The 23,429-nt window shown below is 34.2% G+C and overlaps 1 protein-coding gene across 1 annotated transcript; it reads right to left on the bottom strand.

The window, feature by feature from the left end:
• Nucleotides 1–4,799: 4,799 nt before the first annotated feature.
• Nucleotides 4,800–22,134, bottom strand: LOC121409329 (peptidyl-tRNA hydrolase 2, mitochondrial-like). Its single transcript, XM_041601261.1, has 5 exons — nucleotides 21,908–22,134; nucleotides 12,949–13,044; nucleotides 10,884–11,005; nucleotides 7,396–7,508; nucleotides 4,800–4,931 (listed from the first exon to the last, which is right to left on the bottom strand). Exons 1-5 carry the CDS (start codon nucleotides 22,055–22,057, stop codon nucleotides 4,882–4,884), a joined length of 531 nt encoding a protein of 176 aa, XP_041457195.1. The 5' UTR covers nucleotides 22,058–22,134; the 3' UTR covers nucleotides 4,800–4,881.
• Nucleotides 22,135–23,429: the final 1,295 nt, after the last annotated feature.

A 23,429-nucleotide genomic window follows, 5' to 3' on the forward strand; every position in this document is an offset into this window, starting at 1 on the left:
TAACTAGATACATCACCCCAAACAGCTTATTTTCTATTCACAAACTCTTTATAGGATTCCAAGCTTTACATTGGTAGGTCATTTGTCTATTGTATTTGTGATAAGTTATGATAGTCGCTTAAAGGTATCGTTTAACTGTATGAGCAGCAGATTTAAAAAATTCTCAAACCAAGATGAAACATGTGCACAAGTGCATGTATTAGAACTAATAAACCCTGAAAACAAATATTATTGAGAATGAAAAGCCAAAACTACAAGGCAAACCCTGATTTTGTAAATAGGTGTCTTATAGATGCCTAAATAATACACATAAGTGTATGGGATGAAATTAAGAAGGTGTTTCCGGTCATACTTCAATTTTTGAAGCACTAAATAATTATTTTCGAACGCAATTTTTTCTGGGCTTCATTTTTGTAACATATCACAGACACAGGTGACAAGTTTGACCTTGTAGCTCAGATTTTTTATAAGTTAAACCAATGTTAACCAATCACTTTAATCTCCGTTTCATTTGTTAATATATAACATATATAATGTTGCATGCCCCCTTCATTGTGATATTTGCCTGATATTGGCATGCACCTTGACCATGACATAAACTACAAAACTGGAAATTCAAAGGCTCCTCAAATCTTATAACTAATTTGCTATTTCATGCATGAAATTGAAGGTTTCGTCTTATTAAATAAATGAGGCCCCCAAACTTTGTAGTGGAATTCTAATCAGTTGTACTCGCAATAACATTTGGTTATCATAATGTTTAACATTTTTCTAATTCTTATGGAACCCCCCATCTCCCTTTTCAGGTCAAATAACCCGGCTCTATCGAGTTTACTACCAAGGCTTGAGTAGTTTGTTTAGTTATGTAAAATTAAGACAAAATTATTTTTTGGGGTAAAATTCCAGTTTTAAAAATGCGTGAATACAATTATGAGCAAATAGGCATACAATGAACTCCATTTTGTTGCAGAAGCTTTTGATGGACTGTACACCCATACTGCATTACAAGAAGGGGTCCAAGCCAATGCCTAGAATTAGTGACAAATTGTCCATTGTAAAACCTAGCAATCCTATGGTAAGATTGATACTTAAATGCACAAAATCAACTGAAATAATAGTAGACAAATTTGCATTTAATTTGTATTCAATTCAAACATGTCAACAAAATAGAAATCCGATATTGGACAACTTGGCACCTAATTTTCTGGCAGGGTTGAGTATTTTGAAGTGCCGAGTTAGCTGGCGCCCACAGGATAATATTCTTATATGGTACTGTAATTTAGTCACTTGGGTACTTCACTAAAATTCTGAGCCAGGTTACTTACAGCATGAAGCAAATAGCACACAGTCTCTTGCTTTTCAATCTAAGCACAGCTTATTACACAGGCAAAACAGTCAGGGGTTCAAGGAAGAAAGCTATCGGGTTTTCAAATCACTGAAATGCTGATTATATAAAAGTTGTGGAAAACTATTTCTGAGATACCGTATATTGCCATCATTGTTAACACTTCTACAGATAATTGTTTATTACAAGAAGTATTTCTTATTCCACAAATACTTCTTATTCACATAAATGTAATCATGTGAAATTTAATTGTAATATGAAGGAATATCAATATGGATGGTATTTATCACATTTCTTGTTTCATTCAAAGGTGCTCCTGGAGTAAACGTGATAAATGCTTACTAAAGACCTTTATTTTGCAATTTTGAGTACAAAGCATTAGATTATCTGGTCATCTATCTGATGAAAGACTGTTTATAGATGCACATATCTTGATGATATGACAAAGGGAAAGTTTGTAAGACAACTTCATTTGACTTCTTGGAAATAAAACACAATCATTGAAAGAATGAGGTACAAGTTTTTTACCATTGTTTATTAAAAAAGACAATGAAAAAAATGTTTCCTTTGCTTTTTTTCTTAAATGTAACATGTGTACAAGAAACGAAGTTTACAATCAATTCCTTATTAAATATACAACAGAATTATAAATGTGCTGCCTTCAAACCATCTCCAAACATGACTAATGGTTAGTCTGGAGTTGGTTTTAACACTGGCAATTAGGAGACAAAATTTGCTACACCAAAGTAATAGTTCCAAATCAATGCAAACTATTGTCTGAAACCAAATATCTGTGATAACAGTAATTCACATATTTTGCTGAAGTTCATGCAATTGTTACTACTTACATTAAGTATTGCAAATCAGTAGTCTCTATAATAGAATCAGACTTCCACAAGTTTAAAAATCGACCAAAACGAAGCATTTGCTCAGGCCATAATATGCAAAACATTGTATTAACATCTACCTCGAATTTCTCCAAAGTCAAACAAATATCTGTGGTCCAAAGAGATTACACTTGGGCAGAAAAACAATAGAATATTGTAATCTTTCTTTCAAGTACAATTCTTAAATAGCCCAAACAGAAAAAATATTGCCCCAAAATGACTCTATTCGAGTAGCAAAACATAACCTGATTATCATGTATTAAACATAGTCAATACTTTCAGATTTCTCTGCCTAATGTTTTGCTTCTTAGTTCTATCCTTTAAAGGGATGGTCTGGAATGAAAATATTCATATCTAAATAAATCAAGAAAAATTCACAAAAGACAGTGCTGAGAATTTCATCAAAATCGGATGACAAATAACGAAGTTATTTAATTTAAAGTTTATCAATATTTTGTGAAAACAGTCATATGCACATTGTCATGAATATTTATTAGGTGGGCTGATGATGTCACATACCCATTTTCCTTTTATATTATTACATGAAATCGTAATTCTTTTTTTCATACATGTCTTAATGATGTGTCTCCATTATGATGAAATAAGTTGTGGCAATGAATAACTAATGCACTTAATCAGTTGTCAATCCAATTGTTTTAGTTCTTGTATAAAATTTTTGAGTAAACCTAATTTCATATAATACAGTACAAAAGAACAAGTGGGGATATGACATCATCAGCCCACCTAATGAATACTCATGAAGACATACATGTACCTAGAACTGTGTCACCAAAACGATGCAAATCTTTAAAATTCAATAACTTTGTTATCGGATTTTAATAAAATTTTCAGCATGCAGCTCTGAATTTTACTCTATTTATTTGGATATATTTTCAGCCTGGACCATCCCTTTAATGCCCATCATCTCTATACTCTCTATAAGTTTTGAGACAAACCCCCTTACCCAAGGTAGAACCAGAGCTGACCAAATAAATCACCAAGGAACCACTGAATCTAAAGCTTTGCCATGTAGGACAGGTTGCAGGCAGGTTAGAATTATAATCAGCACAGCCTATTGTAGATCTTAATATACATTGAAGTAAGGTTGACCATAACTCAAGGAAGCATCTTGTAGGTCATGTGTTCAAATCCTTAGGTGGTCTCTGGCAAGGTCTCAATCCACACCCTTGCATTATCCGACCAAGTTAAATATGGGTATTTGGTTACCTCAGGTGATATTTCAGGTGATATTTCATATGCTATAAACCATCAGGGTAATCCCATAGAAATTTGACTGTCGATTTACAACTTGAATGCATTTTATAAAAAATAAGTACAGCTGAGGCATCTTTAAGATGTATTCCAGCGATAAGCAAACAGTTTACTCCTTTTCCATGGTACTATCAGTCTCAAAATTTATGATTTAGTGAAACCTATACCTATTTCTCCATGCATTATGAATTCACTGTCAAATTGAAAACAATGCAATCACAAGTATCCATAGCCAGTAGCAGCAGCGATATTTTTGAAAGCATTGTTGTATGGATTCACCGATTGTTACCTGAGGTATTACTTGGTAGAATGCAAAAGCCTGTATGTCTAGCAATTCAGTTTGCAACTCTTGCTGGAACACTCCTAAGAGAGGGGAGAAAGTGCATACTGTATGGGCACTAGTATTCAACCCAGCATAATTCAAAGATTTTGAAATATTTCCGAAAATATTTAAAAATAGGGAATTTATCTTAATTTCATACCTTTCTTATTTCCAGGGTAATCTTTTGTCGGTATTTTCTTTATCAATCTATCGACTGTTTGCGTGGAGGATCGAATTATGCGGCGATGGCCATTTGCACTGAATGGCACTAGTATTCAACCTAGTGAGGATAGATAGCAAATCTCAAAAGGGTTTAGATTGCTAAATTAGATCTAGATCTATGCAAGTCTCTGGCTTAGATTAATTCCGTTTGGTCTCATCTCAAATGGTGTAGTCCATAGTCGGATGGGACAAGGGCAGATTGAGAGACAGGGCCATCTTAAATCACTAGGTTGAATACTAGTGCCGACGGATTGAATACTAGTGCAAAAAACCATCGCAGAATAATTTGATCGCCCGCACACACAGTCGACTGGTTGAAGAAAAAAAGTAACAGAAAAAGAACCAGCATTTGCTCTTGGAAATAAGACGGGTCTGAAATTTAGGTAAATTCTATATATCTATATAATTGAGGAAACTCCAAACGAGTTGAATACTAGTGCCCTTACGGTACTTTGTGTGCAGGGATGGCAGAAGCCAAAAATAGGGGTACAAATATATCTGGGCATTTCCATTTAATCATCCAACTTTTTTTATACATCCAACCCATATTTTTGTCCACTTTTACTGCACTTCGTGAATTACTCTGAAAGTGATACATGTAGCTATCATATTTTTGAAAGCACTACATGTACACCTTTTCCTTATAAAGCACAAAGCAGAATAGGTCAATTACATAGAGAGATTATGAAAACATCCATCTATAAAAGCATTCATTAGAGATGATTATACAATGTCTTTTCGATATCACAAAATACTGTTTCATGATCAGCCTGAATGTAGAAAGGTCCCAATTCTGTCAACTGCAGCTCTATTCATGGAATGATACAATATCATCAATACAGCTTTAAATCTCCAGTGACTTCATCTATAAGGTATGCTGGACCTAGAGGAAAACAAAGAAAATGGTAATTACCTAAAGTAAATGTTAATTGGTTAATTTTACTCATACTTGTTAATGAATTAATTTACAATCAAATGTGAAGAAAGTGAAGAAAATGAAGAACACTAAACTTTAGTCAAGAATTATCACAGAAATGGCTTTATATGGGACCCATAGATAAAGCTGCTTGTACGTTACACAGAATATCCTTTCTTGTGGCAATAACAAAAGTGAACTTGATACAATTATGATCAAATCCTGACAAATAGCAAACTACATATTGGAAATCTGTTTTATTGCCTGCCTTTGGCACATTCCACTATTGTTTAGGCTACTGTCAGATACCAGTGATTATGAAGGCTCTATTTATTACTCTTCAGCTTGGATGTGATAAAATGAATATTTTGAAAGAAATACATTAATAATCATCAGATCACAAATGCCTATGTCAGTGAATTTGAAAGCCACCTTCATGGTTTATCACAATTGACCTTTTTCTGCTCGTGTGCAGTTTGTACCCCCTTTACACCATACAAAGTTCCCGCTACGTTCTTGAAGTTCAGAAGGAACCATGGGACGTGGCGCCAACTTTGTTTCAATTTCTCAAAAGATGTGAAATTGTCACGTGCGTGCTACGTCCGCATCACGTTATTGTGACGTTTATGCTGCGAGTGTGATCTGCCCACTAAGTTCATTCTGCGCGCAGAGCCAGTCCATGCTGCTACGAAACGGTTCCCGCTACGTTCCGACTTCTATTTGGATGTAGAGCCAACCGAGTTTACATGGTGGCCGTGTAATGGCAGTACAGTAGACATGGACAGAGTTGTTGCCACGTTCTTTCGGTGTCCGCTACATCTATGAAGCTGTTGGTAGGTCTTTACTGCGTCATTACTACGCTCGGTTCTGACGGCGCTTCCGCTACGCGGACTTTGGACATGTTCAAAGTCCACGTAGCTGAAAATTTGTCTCCGGAGATCATGCAGACTATGCAAAGTCAATAACAGTTCTCGCTACGCTTTCAGTACGCTGCAGCAGTTCCCACTGCGTCATGGCCATTTTTCTTTGACGTAGCGAGAACTGCATGGACGTAGCGTTGGTGTAATGAGGGTATTACAATCGTGAACAGGCTTATTCAAATTCAATTCAATTCAAAATTTATTTCAATCAATCATAAAAAATAAAGTTATATGATGCACCACGCCGTACACCGTGGTACCGTAGTAACCCGGGGTACGGCGTTGTGCAGCGCCATCTCGTGTTGTAATAGTGTACAGTTACATTGTTGTCATGGTGATCACGGTCGTACGATCGGTGCGACAATCATGACAATGATCACAACGCCTATTTCCTTTCTTTGATACAATCTTATGCCAATAATAGTAAACAAATAGAATAAAGTTATCATTTGCATGCATTAATTGTTACATAAGATCACTAAAAAGAAAAAAAAAATCTGTACAAAACAAAAATATACTTGTACACATTTTTGGTAACCCAGGGTACAGCGCAAAAAATAAAATAAAAAATTCAACAAAATGGCGGATTATTATTTGGTACCCCAGGGTACCAAATACTGCATCATATATAAATTAAATAACATGTAATTGGGAGCCTTTGGAAGTTTTCATTAAAACATTGTATCATTGTATCATGGCACCACCATGATACAATACATAAAGAATGAACAACAAATAACATTTAAATAGAATTTAAAAAAAAAAGGATAAAAAAAAAACAATGATATAGGGGAAATAAACAAACAAACAAACATACAAACTAGAAGTAATAATTATAAATCATAGTGACCTACATGTACAGTGTGCTATTTTATACTGAGAAAAAAATTAAACTCTCATAAGTTGTTACAATTTATTTAGGGTTTTACTTTATTTAATATCATTACCTAAATCACTTCACTGCTTGATTCCTCTACAACATAGAGAATTTTGGGTAACTTTAGGTATTGGTTAAGATCTGCTGAATGACGCGTTAAGTATGAATGGTAAGAGGCATTTGTGTTGAAGAGATTATTAAAAATATTTGGCAAGAGATTTGAATGGTAATTGTACATAAATATATAAGTATACATAAGAGCCAAGTCACAAATTTTCAATATTTTACAATCAAGAAATAACTTGTTTGTGTGACTATTGAAATGTGCATTACAAACTGTTCTTATTAACCTTTTTTGAATAAGAAATAATCTATGTATCACAAGGAAGGGTCAGATGATTTGCATAAAGTTGTTCACTGTTATGAAACACCACCCTGGATATTTTCCATTCTACAGCAATGAAATAAAAATCAACAAGATTCCATGAAATTCAAGCAAAATACATGATTCAAGAAATTAAAAAAATGACACTTGTAGATGACAATTCAATCATGAAAATATTGAAAAAAACCTAGACACATTTCATATCCATTTACAAAACTATTGCAGTGCATTTTGTATGCATGTTTTTACCTGGTCCAATGCCAAGTACTGTTTTTGATCCTGGTGCTATTTGTGTCCTTCCAGCATCTTGAATGATGGAAGTTGGGAGACCTTTTCTTGTTGCTTGTCCAGATAATACTAGTCTGCAAAACAATTCATTGACTATCAATAAATAAACAAATAACAAAATACAAGATCTGTCCACAATGAAATATTTGGACCACAAAAAATATGGTTGATATAGAAGGGGGTGCATAACATGCTTTACATATTATGGTAAATATTCTGGTAAATCACATTTTGCATTTCAGTTTTAGCTCTAAGAATAACATTTATTTTAAATTTGGCATAATGTTAGGAACAACAAAATCATTATTTTGCTTTGCTGCAAGCCCTGTGGTTGGAGTAAAGTGCAAAATCAGCTTCAAGTCATAGCCGATGATTACATCATTGCGATTTGGAGTTGAACTTGCTTTTATTCCTACAAGAAGGCTCAAAATAGACTGGAATTTCGATTTCAGTATTTATACCAGTATTCTGAACTCGGTTAATAATAATAACAAAACATAAGACACTTACCATGGGTGTTTCAAGTGCACTGTGTTGTTAATGGTTTGGTCCAGCTAACAGACCCAAATCTGTAACGCCAGGAGTTCGTTAGAACCCTTGCATTATTTTAGTTGCTTTGCTTCAATTTACAACTGGTACTAACCCTTAATTGTTTTCCTTGACAGACAATCACAGCTTGCTGTCAAGCGTCCATTGTCTCTTTCGGTTCTAATACAGTTGGCACCAAAATTATTCAACCCCCCTCTAATATTTGACATTATGTCATAATGAATAATATTACAACTGCAGATTTGTACAGAACCATTAAGATAGTTAGCAGACAGTTAATTACTAAAGAATACCGTTAAAAAAATTAAATTTTATTTCACATTTTCAAATTGCAATTTTTGCACAAAAAGCATGTTGCAAAATTATTCAACCCCCTATTGACACACAAGAAAGGAGTGCACAAATAATGACAATTTAAAGGCCAGTGCATATATTCTGAGGTAAATGCTGATTTTGTTTATCTTCCACCTGAAACTGGAATCTTTATATGCACAACAAACAAGTTGTAACGTCATTCAACCCAGATGGATGTGTCTTATAGAACTTTGTGCAGCATCCATCTGCTGCAATGACCTCCTGCAGATGAATAGCCTCTCACAATGCTCCTTGGGATTTTGGCCCATTCCTCTTGCGCAATGGTCTCAAGGTCAGCGATGCTCATTGGTCTACGTGTTGCAACAGCTTTTTTCAGATCCCACCACAAATTCTTCATTGGGTTCAGGTCTGGAGACTGATGGCCACTCAAAGACCTTCCATCCTTTCTTCTCCAACCAAGCCTTTGTAGATTTGGTGCTGTGCTTGGGGGGTCATTGTCCTGCTTGAATGTCCAATGATGTCCAAGCTAGCGCCAACTTCTTTACAGACGAAATGACATTCTTCGCTAGAATATCCTGGTACCAGACAAAAACCATGATGCCTTCAATACGATGGAGATTCCCAGTGGCAGTAGAAGCAAAACACCCCCACAACATCAGTTCCTCTATTTGCTTCACAGTAGGCAGAGTGTTCTTCTCTTTGTACGCTTCATTCTTCCTGCACCACGCGTATCGTTGATCCATAGGACCAAAGAGCTCCAGCTTGGTTTCATCAGTCCAGAGAACATTGTCCCAGAACTTCTGTGGCTTTGTCAGGTTGCTTCTAGCAAACTGGAGGCTTCTTGTGATGTGGCTTCAGAAGTGGTGTACGTCTAGGTGTTCTTGCCCTCAGGCCTTCAGCATGAAGTGTTTGGCGCACTGTGTCCATAGAAACCTCGGTGCCCCCTTTAGCCAGTCCTCCTTCAGCTCCTTTGCTGTAAACCTTGGAGTTCTTGTCCACTTGTCTTCTCATAAACCTTGCTGCAGCTGCTGAAAACTTCTTCCTTCATCCATGACCATGTTTTGTAGCTGTAGCACCAGTGGCTCTGAACTTATGAATGATGCTCCCAACGGTGTCTCTGGAGACATTCAAGAGCTTGGATATCTTCTTGTAGCCATTCCCTTTCTTGTGCAAAGCTACATTTCTCCTCCCTAAATTTCTGGGACCACTCTTTAGCCTTAACCATTTTGTCAGCATAGTGCAAGGGACATATGAGGAGCATATATGGCCTTCTGATACAAGGCATACAAATTGGGTGGATATTAATTATGCAAAAATGCAAATTATGTATATTGCTATGTGTATCATGGCTGAATCCACCTCTAAACATGTACACATGTCTTGCCATTAGTCACTGATAATGCATATTAGTGCATATTCATAGGGGGTTGAATAATTTTGCCACCTGCTTTTTGCGTGAAAACAGCAATTTAGGAAAGACTAGGAATTAAATCTGGATTTTTCTGGTATTTAATTGTAATTAACTATCTTTTGACTACTTTAATGATTTGGTTACAATCTGCAGTTGCAACATCATTAAATTCACCAAAATCTTGAAAATGTGAGGGGGTTGAATAATTTTGCTGCCAACTGTAGATATTGTTTCACTCTGGTGCTCTTGTCATTCATGCGATTTTACTCCGATGAGTGCATGTCGAAAAGCTTCAGTATTTCCATTTTAAGGCTACTTATGATTAACTTTCCAGCTATTTCTACTACCACACCACAATGATCAACATATGCCCTTCTACATTTTAAAACATAACTCCCTAGGTTATGTTTTTTTTTTCTGAATTTCATATGTATGTCTTGTTTTTTTTTAGTTTTTGTTTTTATTGAAGAACTTTGTCAGGGACTCTTTGTCATAAATGACATAAGATGAATTCCTTTAAACTAGCAAAAGATAAAATAATCATACATTTATGATTTGAGGTCAAAGCAGAATTTCCATTAACTTCATACACTGTCACGTTTCTGAGCATTTTTTTTTGTCTGACATGGACTTACAAAATGTTGTGTAATCTAGAACCGCATACCCATGCATCACAATCTGGTCTAAAAAGATGCGAAAGATTTGAAATTAAAAAGTCAGAGAGTGCTGTGGTAATACAAAATTGTGTGGCAGTGTAGTCATGTAATTTGTCGAGGGGGTGGGGTCGAATTGAAAAATAAATTTTCATTTATGATCAAAACTTGACCCCCTTCCCCAAGTTAAAGAAAATCTATTAGCTGTAAAGCAATTAGAAACTTTTCTCAATCTAAAAGTTTGAGTTCAGAAGATTAGATTGCATATTGTATTATTTGCATCCATTGTAAAATAAAGAATTCCTGAAGTATCATTAGCAATGTACCCTCATCACCAAGTCCACCAAGAAGGGGTAATATTCATTGATCATCGGTTTTATTTAAAGCAAGCAAATATTTAGCTTTCTTGACCAGTCAAGGAAAATAATCACATAAAAAACAATAAAGGTATCTCATTGAAAAAAAACAACACATAATGTCAAATTTGTAGAAAGCCTTAAAGTTACGAACAGAACGCTCACAATGATTGTTCATCTTGTACTTTGAGAACCACCTTAGGCTGGCCATCCATCTCCCAATTCTTTAACCATTCAGATCTGATTCTTGATCCTTTCTTAAAACATCCTAGAGTGGCATGGCTACACTGCAGTAAAAAAACAATCATTAAAAGCAGATATGACTAATTGATGAAAAAAATTAATAGAACATTATAAACATGCATTTGAAGAACAGAAATGTCATTAAAATACATCTGTGTTGTTGTTAAGAATGCAACATTGGTGACATTCTCTTTGCGAAGGATCCCTTGGTAAATTATTTAAATTTTGAACCCACAATTACTAATCTGAATAAACTGAAAGGCAACATAAGTTTGTACACCATAGTGAAAATAAACTTCAAGGTCAAGTCAACCCCAGAAAAACATTTGAATCAATAGAGAAAGATCAAGCAAGCATGACACAAAATCTTATCAAAATCGGATGAAAACTAAGAAAGTTACAACACTTTAAAGTTTTGCTTATTTTTCACAAAACAATAACTACTATAAGCACAACCCAGGGAGATGCAAATGAGAGAGTTGATATGTCCCTCCCTCGCTATTTACTTGGCGTTTTATTGTTTGAAACTTTGAATTAAATACAATATTTCAATTTTTACAAACATTAAATTAAAGGAACAATTTCACTGAATCAGAACATTTTAAACAATGGTAATACCTCATTATTAGGGAGGGATAAAATTTGTTTCACAGAACAAGGAGGAGTAAAATAAAATACTTCATGTTTTATATAACAAAATACAAAAGAAAAAGTGAGTGGGTGACATCGGTCCGCTCATTTGCCTACTGTACAAAACATTTTTATCTTTCATTTAATTTCACAAAACAGTTATATATAACTGTTTTGTGAAATTAAATGAAAGATAAAAATGTTTTTGCTTTTGTTAAATATTTTAAATCCGAATTTGATGAAATTTTCTATGTTTTCTATGCTTGTTGGAATTTTTCCTTTTTAATTCAAAACAACATTTTATTGGGGGTTGTCTTGTCCTTAAATAAAAATAATAAATATCAGTTCACTGATATCTACATAACAGAACCAAGAATTTAATCTTAATGTAAATTTCAACTGGCCTTGATTTGATAAAGTTATGAATATAAATAAAAAAAAGGTTGATCACATTTGAGCAAGAGCCATAAATTTGAACAGATGATACAACTAGTAAAGTGATAGATAACATCTATTTAGGTGAAAGATTTCATTCTAAGTATTTTCATAATAATAAAAATAATATAATAGATAGTTTTTATATAGCGTTGTTCCCAGAATGGCTCAAAGCGCTCTACAGCATATTATTACCCCGGTCATTAGATTCATTTCAATCCCGCAAAAAAGTGCACAATTTCCACTCCCTTGAGAGCATTCCTTGCATTCATCGCAGCCTTACAATGGTGCTGGCAAATTCAAACATACAGTAACTTATGTATCCTACCAGGTACCTATTTTGCACCTGGTTCGAGAATAGCAAAGTGTGGAGTAGCGCCTTTCCAAAGGATGCGAGACCGCGGTGGGATTTGAACACACAAACCTGTTTACAAGGCGACAGTCAGAACCACTACACCACGGCTCTTCCACTTCCATTCATGATTGTGGTATAAAAAGATTTGACTTGAGCAATTTTAACTGTCTCTGAAAATCTGATGGTAGAAACCTAATATTATTTTAGTCACCAAAGTTTTAAATAATAAATAATATAGGATTTTTTAGCAAATGTATCCACCTTGCTAGGTGATCAAGGCACTCTCATATTACCCCGGCTAAGCTAGTCTACAGATTCCGGTGCACAGAGCTTTTTGAGGAATTAGTTCCTGCCGGTACCCATTTACATCACCTGGGTTGAGTGTAGCACAGTGTGGATAAATTTCTTGCTGAAGGAAAACACAAATAATGGCTTGGAATCAAACCCTTGTTCTTCAGATTGAAAGATGAAAATCTTAACCACTAGACCACAAAGCCAACCACAAAATTAGAAAATGAAAATTTTTTCCTCAATCTAAAACCAATGAAGCACCTTCATTATATTTACCTGGGCAGCTACTTTGCCTTTTCCCATTTTCAGATCATTTCTTACGACTAGTACAAGTTTGTATTCACCGCTGTCAGACATAACACTTGATGAACCCTGTTGACAGAAATGACAAATAATAATTATTTTACAAACCATTTAAAATTCTAATTTACATTTAGACAGAATAGAATTTTTGGGAAAATAGATGGAGCAAAGAGTTTACAACATTATCTCAATATTTTTGTTTGCCATGTCTCATAATAACACTATAAATAATGACCACTGGTTCTTGAAATGCATACATGTAGGTGAGCATGTCCTTGTGCTCATATGAAACATTAGTTCACAAATTAAGGAATGACATTGAACTTGAAGCGGATAGTGTTGGGCACAAAGTTCATTACATGTGGAACTAGGCCTATGTGGAACTTATGCTAATTTAGAGAAGTCTTTAATGAGAATGCACAGAATAAATCAATTGGTATTTTGAACACTTAAAAAGTTCTTGTATTTTACAGGTAGGCCTATATGTATTTGTCATCACTTGGGCCTATTATAGGAATAACGCATTCCGCGGAGTTGTTTAGCGAATATGCAGTGCACGAGAGGTTTCTTCTGAGCATGCGCACTCCACACGAGCCGGAGGCGAGTGTGGAGTGTGCATGCGAAGAAAACTCGAGTGCACTGCATATCGCTGAAAAACGACGGGTAAAATGCGTTATTCCTTTTATAAGATGGCTAAGTAATTTCGATCGCAATTTTAAGCACCTTACATGAGAAAGAAATAATGAAATAGATCTAAATCAAATATCAAAAATTTTGAAATTGCACTCACTTTTGTTAGACAATTTGGGTGCGCGAAATTCCCACGGGCGTGCAGGGATAGACACTTTTCGCGAATGATCACGTGGTACGCTTTGACCAATCAGCAAGCTGCAAATTATTTAGCCATCTTATAATGACGTCTTTCGGAACTGTTTGTACAGTGTATGCAGGCCACAGAATCCATTTATAACTAGAGATGCTCGGTGGTCGCGCAGCCAAGCACATGTATCCCCGAACCCACTTAATGTACTGTTAATTGTGACTAATGTCAGTGAATTAAAGCAAAATCGGCATACTCGTGATATAGGCCCCGCTCGAGAAAAAAATTGTAATCGATCATACCTCAATATCTAGGTTGCTAACTTCAGCTCACTATATATACTCGTGATATAGGCCCCGCTGCTGTGTTGAATGGCTTAGAATGCCCGTTCGCGGGGCCTGTTTCACGAGTATAGTACTATAACCGTTATATAGGCCCCGCACTACGGCACTTCAGTCACTCCAACACAAGAGCGGGGCCTATATCACGAGTATATATTAAGCTTGCATTCTAAGATAGTCGCGAAACAGGCCCCGTCCAATGCGCTTGTCCCAGCATTCGCACGTGTGTGGGGCTCGGATGACGGCTATACTAGTATACTCGTCATCGAGGCCCCTTACACTGTTCGATCATGGAAAATAACGTGGTCATGGGGCTTGTTTCCCCGCGGCCGGTGAGAATTATCATGGGCGGCACTGTAGGGTGCCGGGGGGGGGGGGGGGGCTTGGCAACAATTTATGTTCTAAATAAACAAGGAGAGAGGACATTAGTTTACTTCTTCAGAAATTTATTTGTCGATTTATTCATGTATTAATATAGTTATTGACTTTATTTACCAATCGATTGTATTTATTAATTAATGTATTTATGTTTTTTCTTTTGTGATATAAAGAGTCAGAAGTATCACTCGTTTTAAATTAGTTTTATGTGCGGAAGTTCATTTATTTCAATCTATTGTAATTGATTAGTTAATGTATTTATGTTGATTAATAAATGTATATATATATTTATTCATTAATCATTTCATTTATTTGTTTTTTTTTTTCTTTTGTGATGTAGAGTCAGAGGTATCATTCGTTTTTTAATTATTTTTATGTGTGAAATTTCATTTATTTATTCATCAATCTATTTTAATAATTAATGTATTTTTAATTTATTAATTAATCCAGGTTAATCATTTGATTTATTCATTTTTAGTTTTGTTTTCTTTTGTGATATAGAGAGACAGAGGTATTATATTCGTTTTTAATTCTTTTTATGTGTGGAAGTTCATTTAATCTATCTATTTTAATTAATTAGTTATTGTATTTATAATTATTCATTAATCATTTGATGTAGAGAGTCAGAGGTATTCGTTTTTGATTATTTTTATGTGTGAAATTTAATTCAATTCATTTTAACTGATTAATTATTCTATTAATCATTTGATTTATTTGTTTTCATTTTTTTTCTTTTGTGATATAGAGAGTCAGAGGCATCATTCGTCTTTAATTCTTTTTATATGTGGAAGTTCATTATCATTCCCCTTGTTTTTGGAAAATAAATTCGAGCCCCCCCCCCAGCATTTCATTGTAATTATTTTTTGTGGGAGGGAGGTGTCATCAATAATCAAATTATATAGTTCTTGTATAATTTCCTCCGAATCTTTCACTTGACGTAATGCTGCGAAAGAATCCATTTATTCATTCATGTATCATATATCTATTTATAATCACCTGGATGTAAGTAGTCAATATATATTTATATACAAATGTATGTATTCAAAATTCAATATTGTAGCATTCATCTGGCTTTTTGTGTATTTTCAATTTATTAGATTTTTTTCTTTCCTTTCATAAATGCCCCCCCCCCCCCCCGCTTCCCCACTTTTCATCCATTCAGAAAAGAAAACGAATAGGCATATTTATTCGGGAAAGATTTAATAATTTTCTTTTGGTCAATTTCATTATTGCTTGAGGATACAGCTGTATCTACACTATATAATCAACTTAATCTGAGACTTATCCCCCCCCCCACCCCAACAATTGGGGATAGGCCTATCATTATGCATATTATCTATTTTACGTATAAAGTAGGTCCTACTTTCAAAGTACAATTTCTGTTTTTACCTAAATATCCATTTATTAATCTTTTGTCTTTTAAAAAGCTTACAATACCGTTCGTTGATATGCCAGTATGCCAGTATGATATGAAAGTATTTATAGCTTTATAAATAGAGTAGAATTAACTGAGCATAATGCCGAAAATTTCATCAAAATCAGATAACAAATAAAGTTATTGAATTTTAAAGTTTAGCAATATTTTGTGAAAACAGTCGCCATGAATATTCATTAGGTGGGCTGATGATGTCACATCGCCACTTGTTCTTTTGTATTTTATTATGTGAAATTAGGTTCATTCAATTTTTTCCCTCCAAGAACTAGAAAATTGGAATGTCAATTGATTTAGTGCATTAGATATTCATAGCTGCAATTTATTTCATTATAAGGGAGACATATTATTCACACAAGTATGAAATAATTTTAAAAAACATGATTTTATGTAGTAAGATAAGAAAACGGAAAGTGGGGATGTGACATCATCAACCCACCTATATTCATGACGACTGTTTTCGTAAAATATTGCTCAACTTTAAAATTCAATAACTTTATTATTTGTTATCCGATTTTGATGAAATTTTCGGCATTTTGCTCAGTGAATTCTACTCTATGTATTGAGATATAAATATTTTCAGCCCGGACCATCCCTTTAATACTGATTAAGCCACTTGAAGATTGTTTGTAACTGTATGTATGGTTTTAATGATAATGGATTTTTGTTTGCTGGAAATAACGGCATTCCGCATCAACAAATAAAAAAAAATTTGATCGATCGTCATTTCATTAATAATTCACTATCCAAATATTGCATTTTTTTCTTCGCCTACACGGTATTCATTTACTTACTAATACCCTCGCCCCCCCCCCCCCCCCCGATTTCCCGTTTTTATTAAAAGATTTAATAATTTCGGAAAAAGTGTCTCAATGTGTTCTTATAATTTATTTTTATGCACGAATTATTCTATTTCCTTTTCTGTGATTTTTCATTTTAAGGAATTTAATGTGTCCCCCAGATCCGAGATTTCGGGGCGGGGGGGGGGGGGGTGCAAATTTGAGAAGAAAGTTGGTGGTGCATAGGTCTGTCTGCATGATTGAATGCGTCGTACACAGGTACGGGTCCAGTAATTTTAAAGGGGCGGGGATACAGGCTGGTTGGACACATTGCCATTCATGAAATCCATGGTCGGCCACTCAAAGAGGAAGAGGTAACATTTCTTTTTTTTTTTGGGGGGGGGGGGGGATGATATGGTAGTTTATGTACATTTTACTTTAATTTTTACCTACAAGGTAGGCCTACCATACGGCCGAAATAAACGAGAACGCTAACTGCGAACATTTTGTGTATTATAATCCATGTATTAAGCGCTATGACTAGAGCACACTAAGCTCTCTTTAACCCTAAACAACAAACATTTATTTAATATTTAATTACTAAACTAAAAAAGGGAAAAGGACTTTACAGTGACGCATTAACAGGATATGAAAGGGGCGCGAGCTGATTTTTTTTCACACTTGAAAATAGGATGCGAATGCTATCGAAGTTCGAGTTGAATTTTGTTGATATATATCGACACGAAAAGAGTATGTTTTTAAGCACTGCTGACAAGTAGGAGTGAGAGGGGGCATTTTGTTCAACACTTAACTTTTCTTGTAGAATTTGATCCATTGCAAAACAAACTCATCATCATCAACATCATCATCATATCACCATCACCCTCAGCTATTTGAAAGAATATGCCCATTCTGCTTTATCAATGTTATAAATGTATTAATTCAATTAGTATAAGTTTGGGATTGTCATTTTTTCAAGCAATCTGCTTATGATGACAATCCTTCTCCTGCAAATTGTGAACATCATATAGTTAATCATTTTTGTCTGGAATTATCTTTTTAGTAATCTTTATTTACAATTTATGCCAAAAATGCTAACATATTATGTTTATTATGTTATGAAAAATGTATTATACAAATGTTATGGATGCAGAAGAAAACAATAAATCAAATCAATCAAATCAAAAATAGTGTATTTTGAATGATTTCCGTATTGGCGTTTTCCTTGAACCGTTGTCTTCTTTGAATAGATGGGAGCATAGAATCAGTTATAGGTCTATAATTATTTTTTTATTTGGGAGCAATATTTTTTTTACCAAAATCCCCATCATCTTGGAGTATAATATTTTTTTTCTTTTTTTGCCACTTAATAAAAAAACCCACAGCACCCCCTACTTAAAAATCGTTCCCAGTGCCCTGCTTAATCGTTTATCGAACATTTGGCGGGGATATTTTTGTTCATTTCTCTATCTTTGAGATTTACATAATTCTTGGTTTGATAATCAGATCATGCTTTATTTTTCGTTTATATATTTGTATTTCTTGAAGACGAAATGATATGACTGTTGTGTTTCAGTGACATTTGTTACCTTGTCAGTTTCGTCCGTTTAATAGTTTCTGGAGGGTAAGAAATTAACTTTATTTTTAGCATTTTATTTACGATATATATCCAAAATGATATTGCTAGCATCATGTTGGATTCATCTGCAAATATCATTATTTGACATTGATTTACATGTACATAGTTTCATACTAACATAGTATCCTGTTTCCAGGCGACATCCAACAATTCTATAGGCGCTGTTTGTCATGCAGTTGCATCATACATATTCAATGAGGTCACAAATCGTGGCATGTTCTGATAATGTTTTTAATAATTATATAAATGCACAAATTTAGAATGAGAAATCAGATAAAGCACAAAAGTATTTCTAATTTCATTTTTCTGTTTTTTTTTATATACAAAAGCCAAATCACAACACGTTTTTTTCGTTGTGATTTCGTTTTTGTGTTTTCAAAAACCAAACTATGTGGCTGATTTCCGTTTTCGCTTCTTCATGATTGGAACAGAAAACAAATCAATCAATTAGTACCTTGATTGTGCAGGTTACTGGGCAAGTGAAAGTGACAATTACAATTGATCTTAGCAGGATATCCATTACATAAATGGGTAGAATACAATTTCATATAATAAACACTAATTAAAGTATGATAATTTCATTAGAGAATATCGAAGTTCTTAACCAAAATGCGAGACAATAAAACAAATATTTTCTTCAAACATTTAGTTTAAGAATATTTTTTTTTCTATGTTTCTGTTTTATCATCAACTTTGCGTCAGGGTAAAATGCCCCCTTATCGTGTCACTTAATAGACAACATTTTTTCCCCAAAACACTGCAAACATGAACGAATAAATGAATACATGTATGAATAAACCAGGAAATGAATAAGTAAGTGAAACAATACGAAGGAGAACGTGAAATAAGTAATGCATTAGCCCCCCCCCCCCCTCTCTCTCTACAGTTTCACGTATTGGCTTTAGTAAGATAACAGAATATATTTTGTTATTTCTAATACTATACGGAATACAGAGAGATCAAATACATAAGCAAAAAAGAGAAATTAACGATAATGGTTGGATAAAACAAAAAGTTTAATACAAACAAATACATCAACATTTAAAGGACAAGTGCACCCCAACAGAAAAATTGTTTTGAATAAAAAGAGGAAAATCGAACGATCATAACGCTGAAAATTTCACCAAAATCGGAAGTATAAATTAAGAGAGTTATAACATTTTGAAGTTTAGTTTAATTTAAAATAATAGTATATGCACATCCAGGTCGGTATACAAATGAGGAAACTGATGACGCAACCCACTCACTATTTTAGTATTGTATTGTATGAAATATTATATTTTCCAATTTTCTTCTCATTGTCAAGTGAAACAATTCCCTCCTGAACATAATGGTTCATTCACGTTGGCCCGTATTGTATAATATGTGAAAATGAAATATTGCATAATTAAAAAAAAAAGAAGAAAAGAAATAGCGAGGGACATCAACTGTATCATTTGCATGCAAATGAGTTGTGCATAATATATATCACTAATAAGCGAAACTTTAAAATATCACAACTTGAAATATCCAGCGTTATACTAGCTTGATATTTCTCTATTTATTCAAATCAACATTTCTCTGGGGGTGAACTTGACCTTTAAACAAAATATAAATTCCTGTTATGTAACGAAAAATAAGGTTACTATAACACCTTCAACTACGACTAATTCAAAAAAGGTAAACGATTATTTTTAATTCAGATTATATATTTATGCTTTTAAACTGTCAAAGTCATTCATGCTTGAATGATCGAGGAATCCTCTGAGAATACCAGGTGAAAGAGAAGATAGGCTAAGCTTTACAATGATTGCCGTCATCATTTTGTATAGCCATTATAACTAACCGAATGAATAAAAATAAATGAAAAATAAATTAAATGTATGACCCTGTATCACCAAAAGAACTCAGATGAAAAAGATGAAAAATAATAAATATATAGATAATAAATAAATAAATAAATGAATGAATTAATTAATTATTTTCCAAAAATACAAAGAATTAAAAACGAATAATACCTCTGACACTCTATATCACAAAAGAAGAAAAATATTGAAAAGAAATATATTAAATGATTAATGAATAAAATGATATAAATACATTAATTAATCAATTAAAATAGATTGACAAATAAATTAAATGAACTTCCACACATCAAAAGAATTAAAAACGAATGATAACTCTTACTCTCTATATCACAAAAGAAAAAAAACTGAGAACAAATAAATTAAATGATTAATGAATAAACACAATAATCAATTATATAATATATTTATAAATGAATGAAATTTTACACATAAAAATAATTAAAAACAAATGAAGACTCTGACTCTTTACTTCACTAAAGAAAAAAACTGAAAAGAAATAAATTAAATGATTAACCTGGATTAATTAATAAATATAAAATTCATTAATTAATCAATTAAAATAAATTGATGAATAAATAAATGAAATTTCACACATAAAAATAATTAAAAACGAATGATACCTCTGACTCTCTACATCACAAAAAAAATGAAAACAAGTAAATTAGATGATTAATGAATATACATTTATTAATCAATAGAAATACATTAATCAATTACTAGTACAATAGATTGAAATAAATGAACTTCCGCACATAAAAATAATTAAGAACGAATAATACTTCTGACACTCTATATCACAAAAGAAAAAACATAACACTGAAAATAAATGAATTCAATGTTTAATTAATACATTAATTAATAAAAACAATCGATTGATAAATAATTAATGAACAAGTTAATAACTATATTAATACGAATAAATTCTGAAGAAGTAAACTAATGTCCTCCCTCCTTGTTTATTTGGAAAATAAATTGGAGACCCCCCCCGCCCCCTCCTACAGCGCCGCCCATGATATTCTCTCCTTGTTTATTTAGAACATAAATTGTTGCCAAGCCCCCCCCCCCCCGCACCCTACAGTGCCGCCCATGATAATTCTCACCGGCCGCGGGGAAACAAGCCCCATGACCACGTTATTTTCCATGATATAACAGTGTAAGGGGCCTCGATAACGAGTATACTAATATAGCCGTCATCCGAGCCCCACACACGTGCGAATGCTGGGACAAGCGCATTGGACGGGGCCTGTTTCGCGACTATCTTAGAATGCAAGCTTAATATATACTCGTGATATAGGCCCCGCTCTTGTGTTGGAGTGACTGAAGTGCCGTAGTGCGGGGCCTATATAACGGTTATAGTACTATACTCGTGAAACAGGCCCCGCGAACGGACGTTATGAGCCATTCAACACAGCAGCGGGGCCTACATCACGCATCACGAGTATATATAGTGAGCTGAAGTTAGCAACCTAGATATTGAGGTAGTATAATCGATTACAAGTGTTTCTCGAGCGGGGCCTATATCACGATTTTAAAGCAAAATCTATCGAGGGATTGATTTTTAATGATTTTTTGATGAGCTATGAATGATATAACACGTGAGTGAATGGGGGTCTGTAATACTCATGTGTGCCCTGTATTCCCCACAGGCGAGGCCCGAGGCAGGATGGTGAACAAGACAAGTGTATTTTGTACAAACCTCCATTGACGACTTGGCAGCTTCCTGTGCTTTCAAAATATGTTGTCTTTGAATTTTACCCCTTATTAACCATCCTAAAAGGACTCCAGCTCCCATACTAAACAGTACATTAACTGTAAAAGGGGTAAAGTACTCCGAAATCCGAGGCATTTTGAAGATGTCTTGGGCAGATGTCTCACGGTACTCACTCACACAGCACTCAGCACCCCCTCTATACGGTTTGATACTGTATACCGGCCGGTGTCATAGACGATTTGAACCGGGCAGCCGATCGGGGCCGGAAGAACTAATTGGCGGCTCTCTTATCCGCCGATTAGTTCCGAATTTTGTTGTGTGATGCGATAGCCGATTTGTTACGACCAGGCGATTTGTTCTTATACATCGTACAACTTTGACACCTCTACAGCAAAACTGTGAAATTCCAGTAGTCCTTTTCAACCAATTGGCTCCTCCAAATAAACCACATAACAGTACAGTTTAATATTTGAGAATCTTATTTTGGGACATAGATGTATATGTTTTGGAAATATATAATTTATGCATTATTTTAGCACACTTCCAATTGAATACAGCTGTGTGGGGCCAAAAAGCCATTTTCACAATGAGTGCTCCCTTAGTACGCCTGTGTTCGGGGTGAGGTTGTTGTTGTTGTTTGTTGAAAATTAATGGCGACCAGTCATATTTGACTATTATCGCCAACTCGTTAGGCCAACTATTATTTCTTTTCTTTTTTTCGACGTGTCTTTAAAAAAATCGTTCCTCTCCTTTTTTTTTTCTTTTTTATTATTATTATTATTATCATAAAGACTATCGTATCTTACAGGTTACCGCATGATCCCGTCCTTTCTAACGACACCGTCCAGACATCGTCCTGTCTCTCCGGTGTAGACAGGGGGCTCCCTTTGGGATACTCTATAGTCTTGAAACTCGAAAAAGAAATAGAAATAAAAATGATAGAGTCTTTTCCCGTGAAATGATCTCGCATATACCAATCAAATACATGTATGTCTGTTTTGCTTTGTATAAAAATGATAAAATTTGATATGGGGAGGTTAGGATGATTCGAAATTTATGGGGCATCCAAAATAAGGGCTTTAATAAATGGAATGGTGCATTGTTAAATCAAAGTTGTAAGTTAGATGAACATGGAATTAGTAAATAACCTACATATATATACACACATGCATATACATATTCTTTTTCCTTTCCTTCCATTTCTTCATTTTTATTATTTTCCTTTCATTTATTCTCCTCTTCCTTCCATTCTTCTTTTTTCTTTTCCCTTTTCCTCCTTCCTCTCCTTTCCCTTTCTTTTCCTTTTTTGTTAACTCTTTCTTTCCTTTGTCTTTTTTTTCTCAAAATGGATAATAAGCTCTACTGAATACAAGGCATATAACCTAGAGAGAAAAGAGATATATATTATTCTAAAACTAAAGTGAACAAGGACCATCATCTTATATGGTCATTATACTCATATAAATGATATATATACACACATGTGTATCTACATGAATAAATATAC

This window comes from Lytechinus variegatus, chromosome 2, assembly GCF_018143015.1.
Source record: "Lytechinus variegatus isolate NC3 chromosome 2, Lvar_3.0, whole genome shotgun sequence".
Classification (NCBI taxonomy): Eukaryota; Metazoa; Echinodermata; class Echinoidea; order Temnopleuroida; family Toxopneustidae; genus Lytechinus; species Lytechinus variegatus.

Excerpts from the sequence above, each read along its gene's own strand:
- LOC121409329 (XM_041601261.1), bottom strand. The coding sequence starts at position 22,057 with ATGCCTCGGATTTCGGAGTACTTTACCCCTTTTACAGTTAATGTACTG. Across the intron at positions 13,045-21,907 it reads CTGCCAAGTCGTCAATGGAG|GGTTCATCAAGTGTTATGTC; the intron begins GTTTGTACAAAA and ends TTCTGTCAACAG. Across the intron at positions 4,932-7,395 it reads AGTACTTGGCATTGGACCAG|GTCCAGCATACCTTATAGAT; the intron begins GTAAAAACATGC and ends GTTTTCCTCTAG.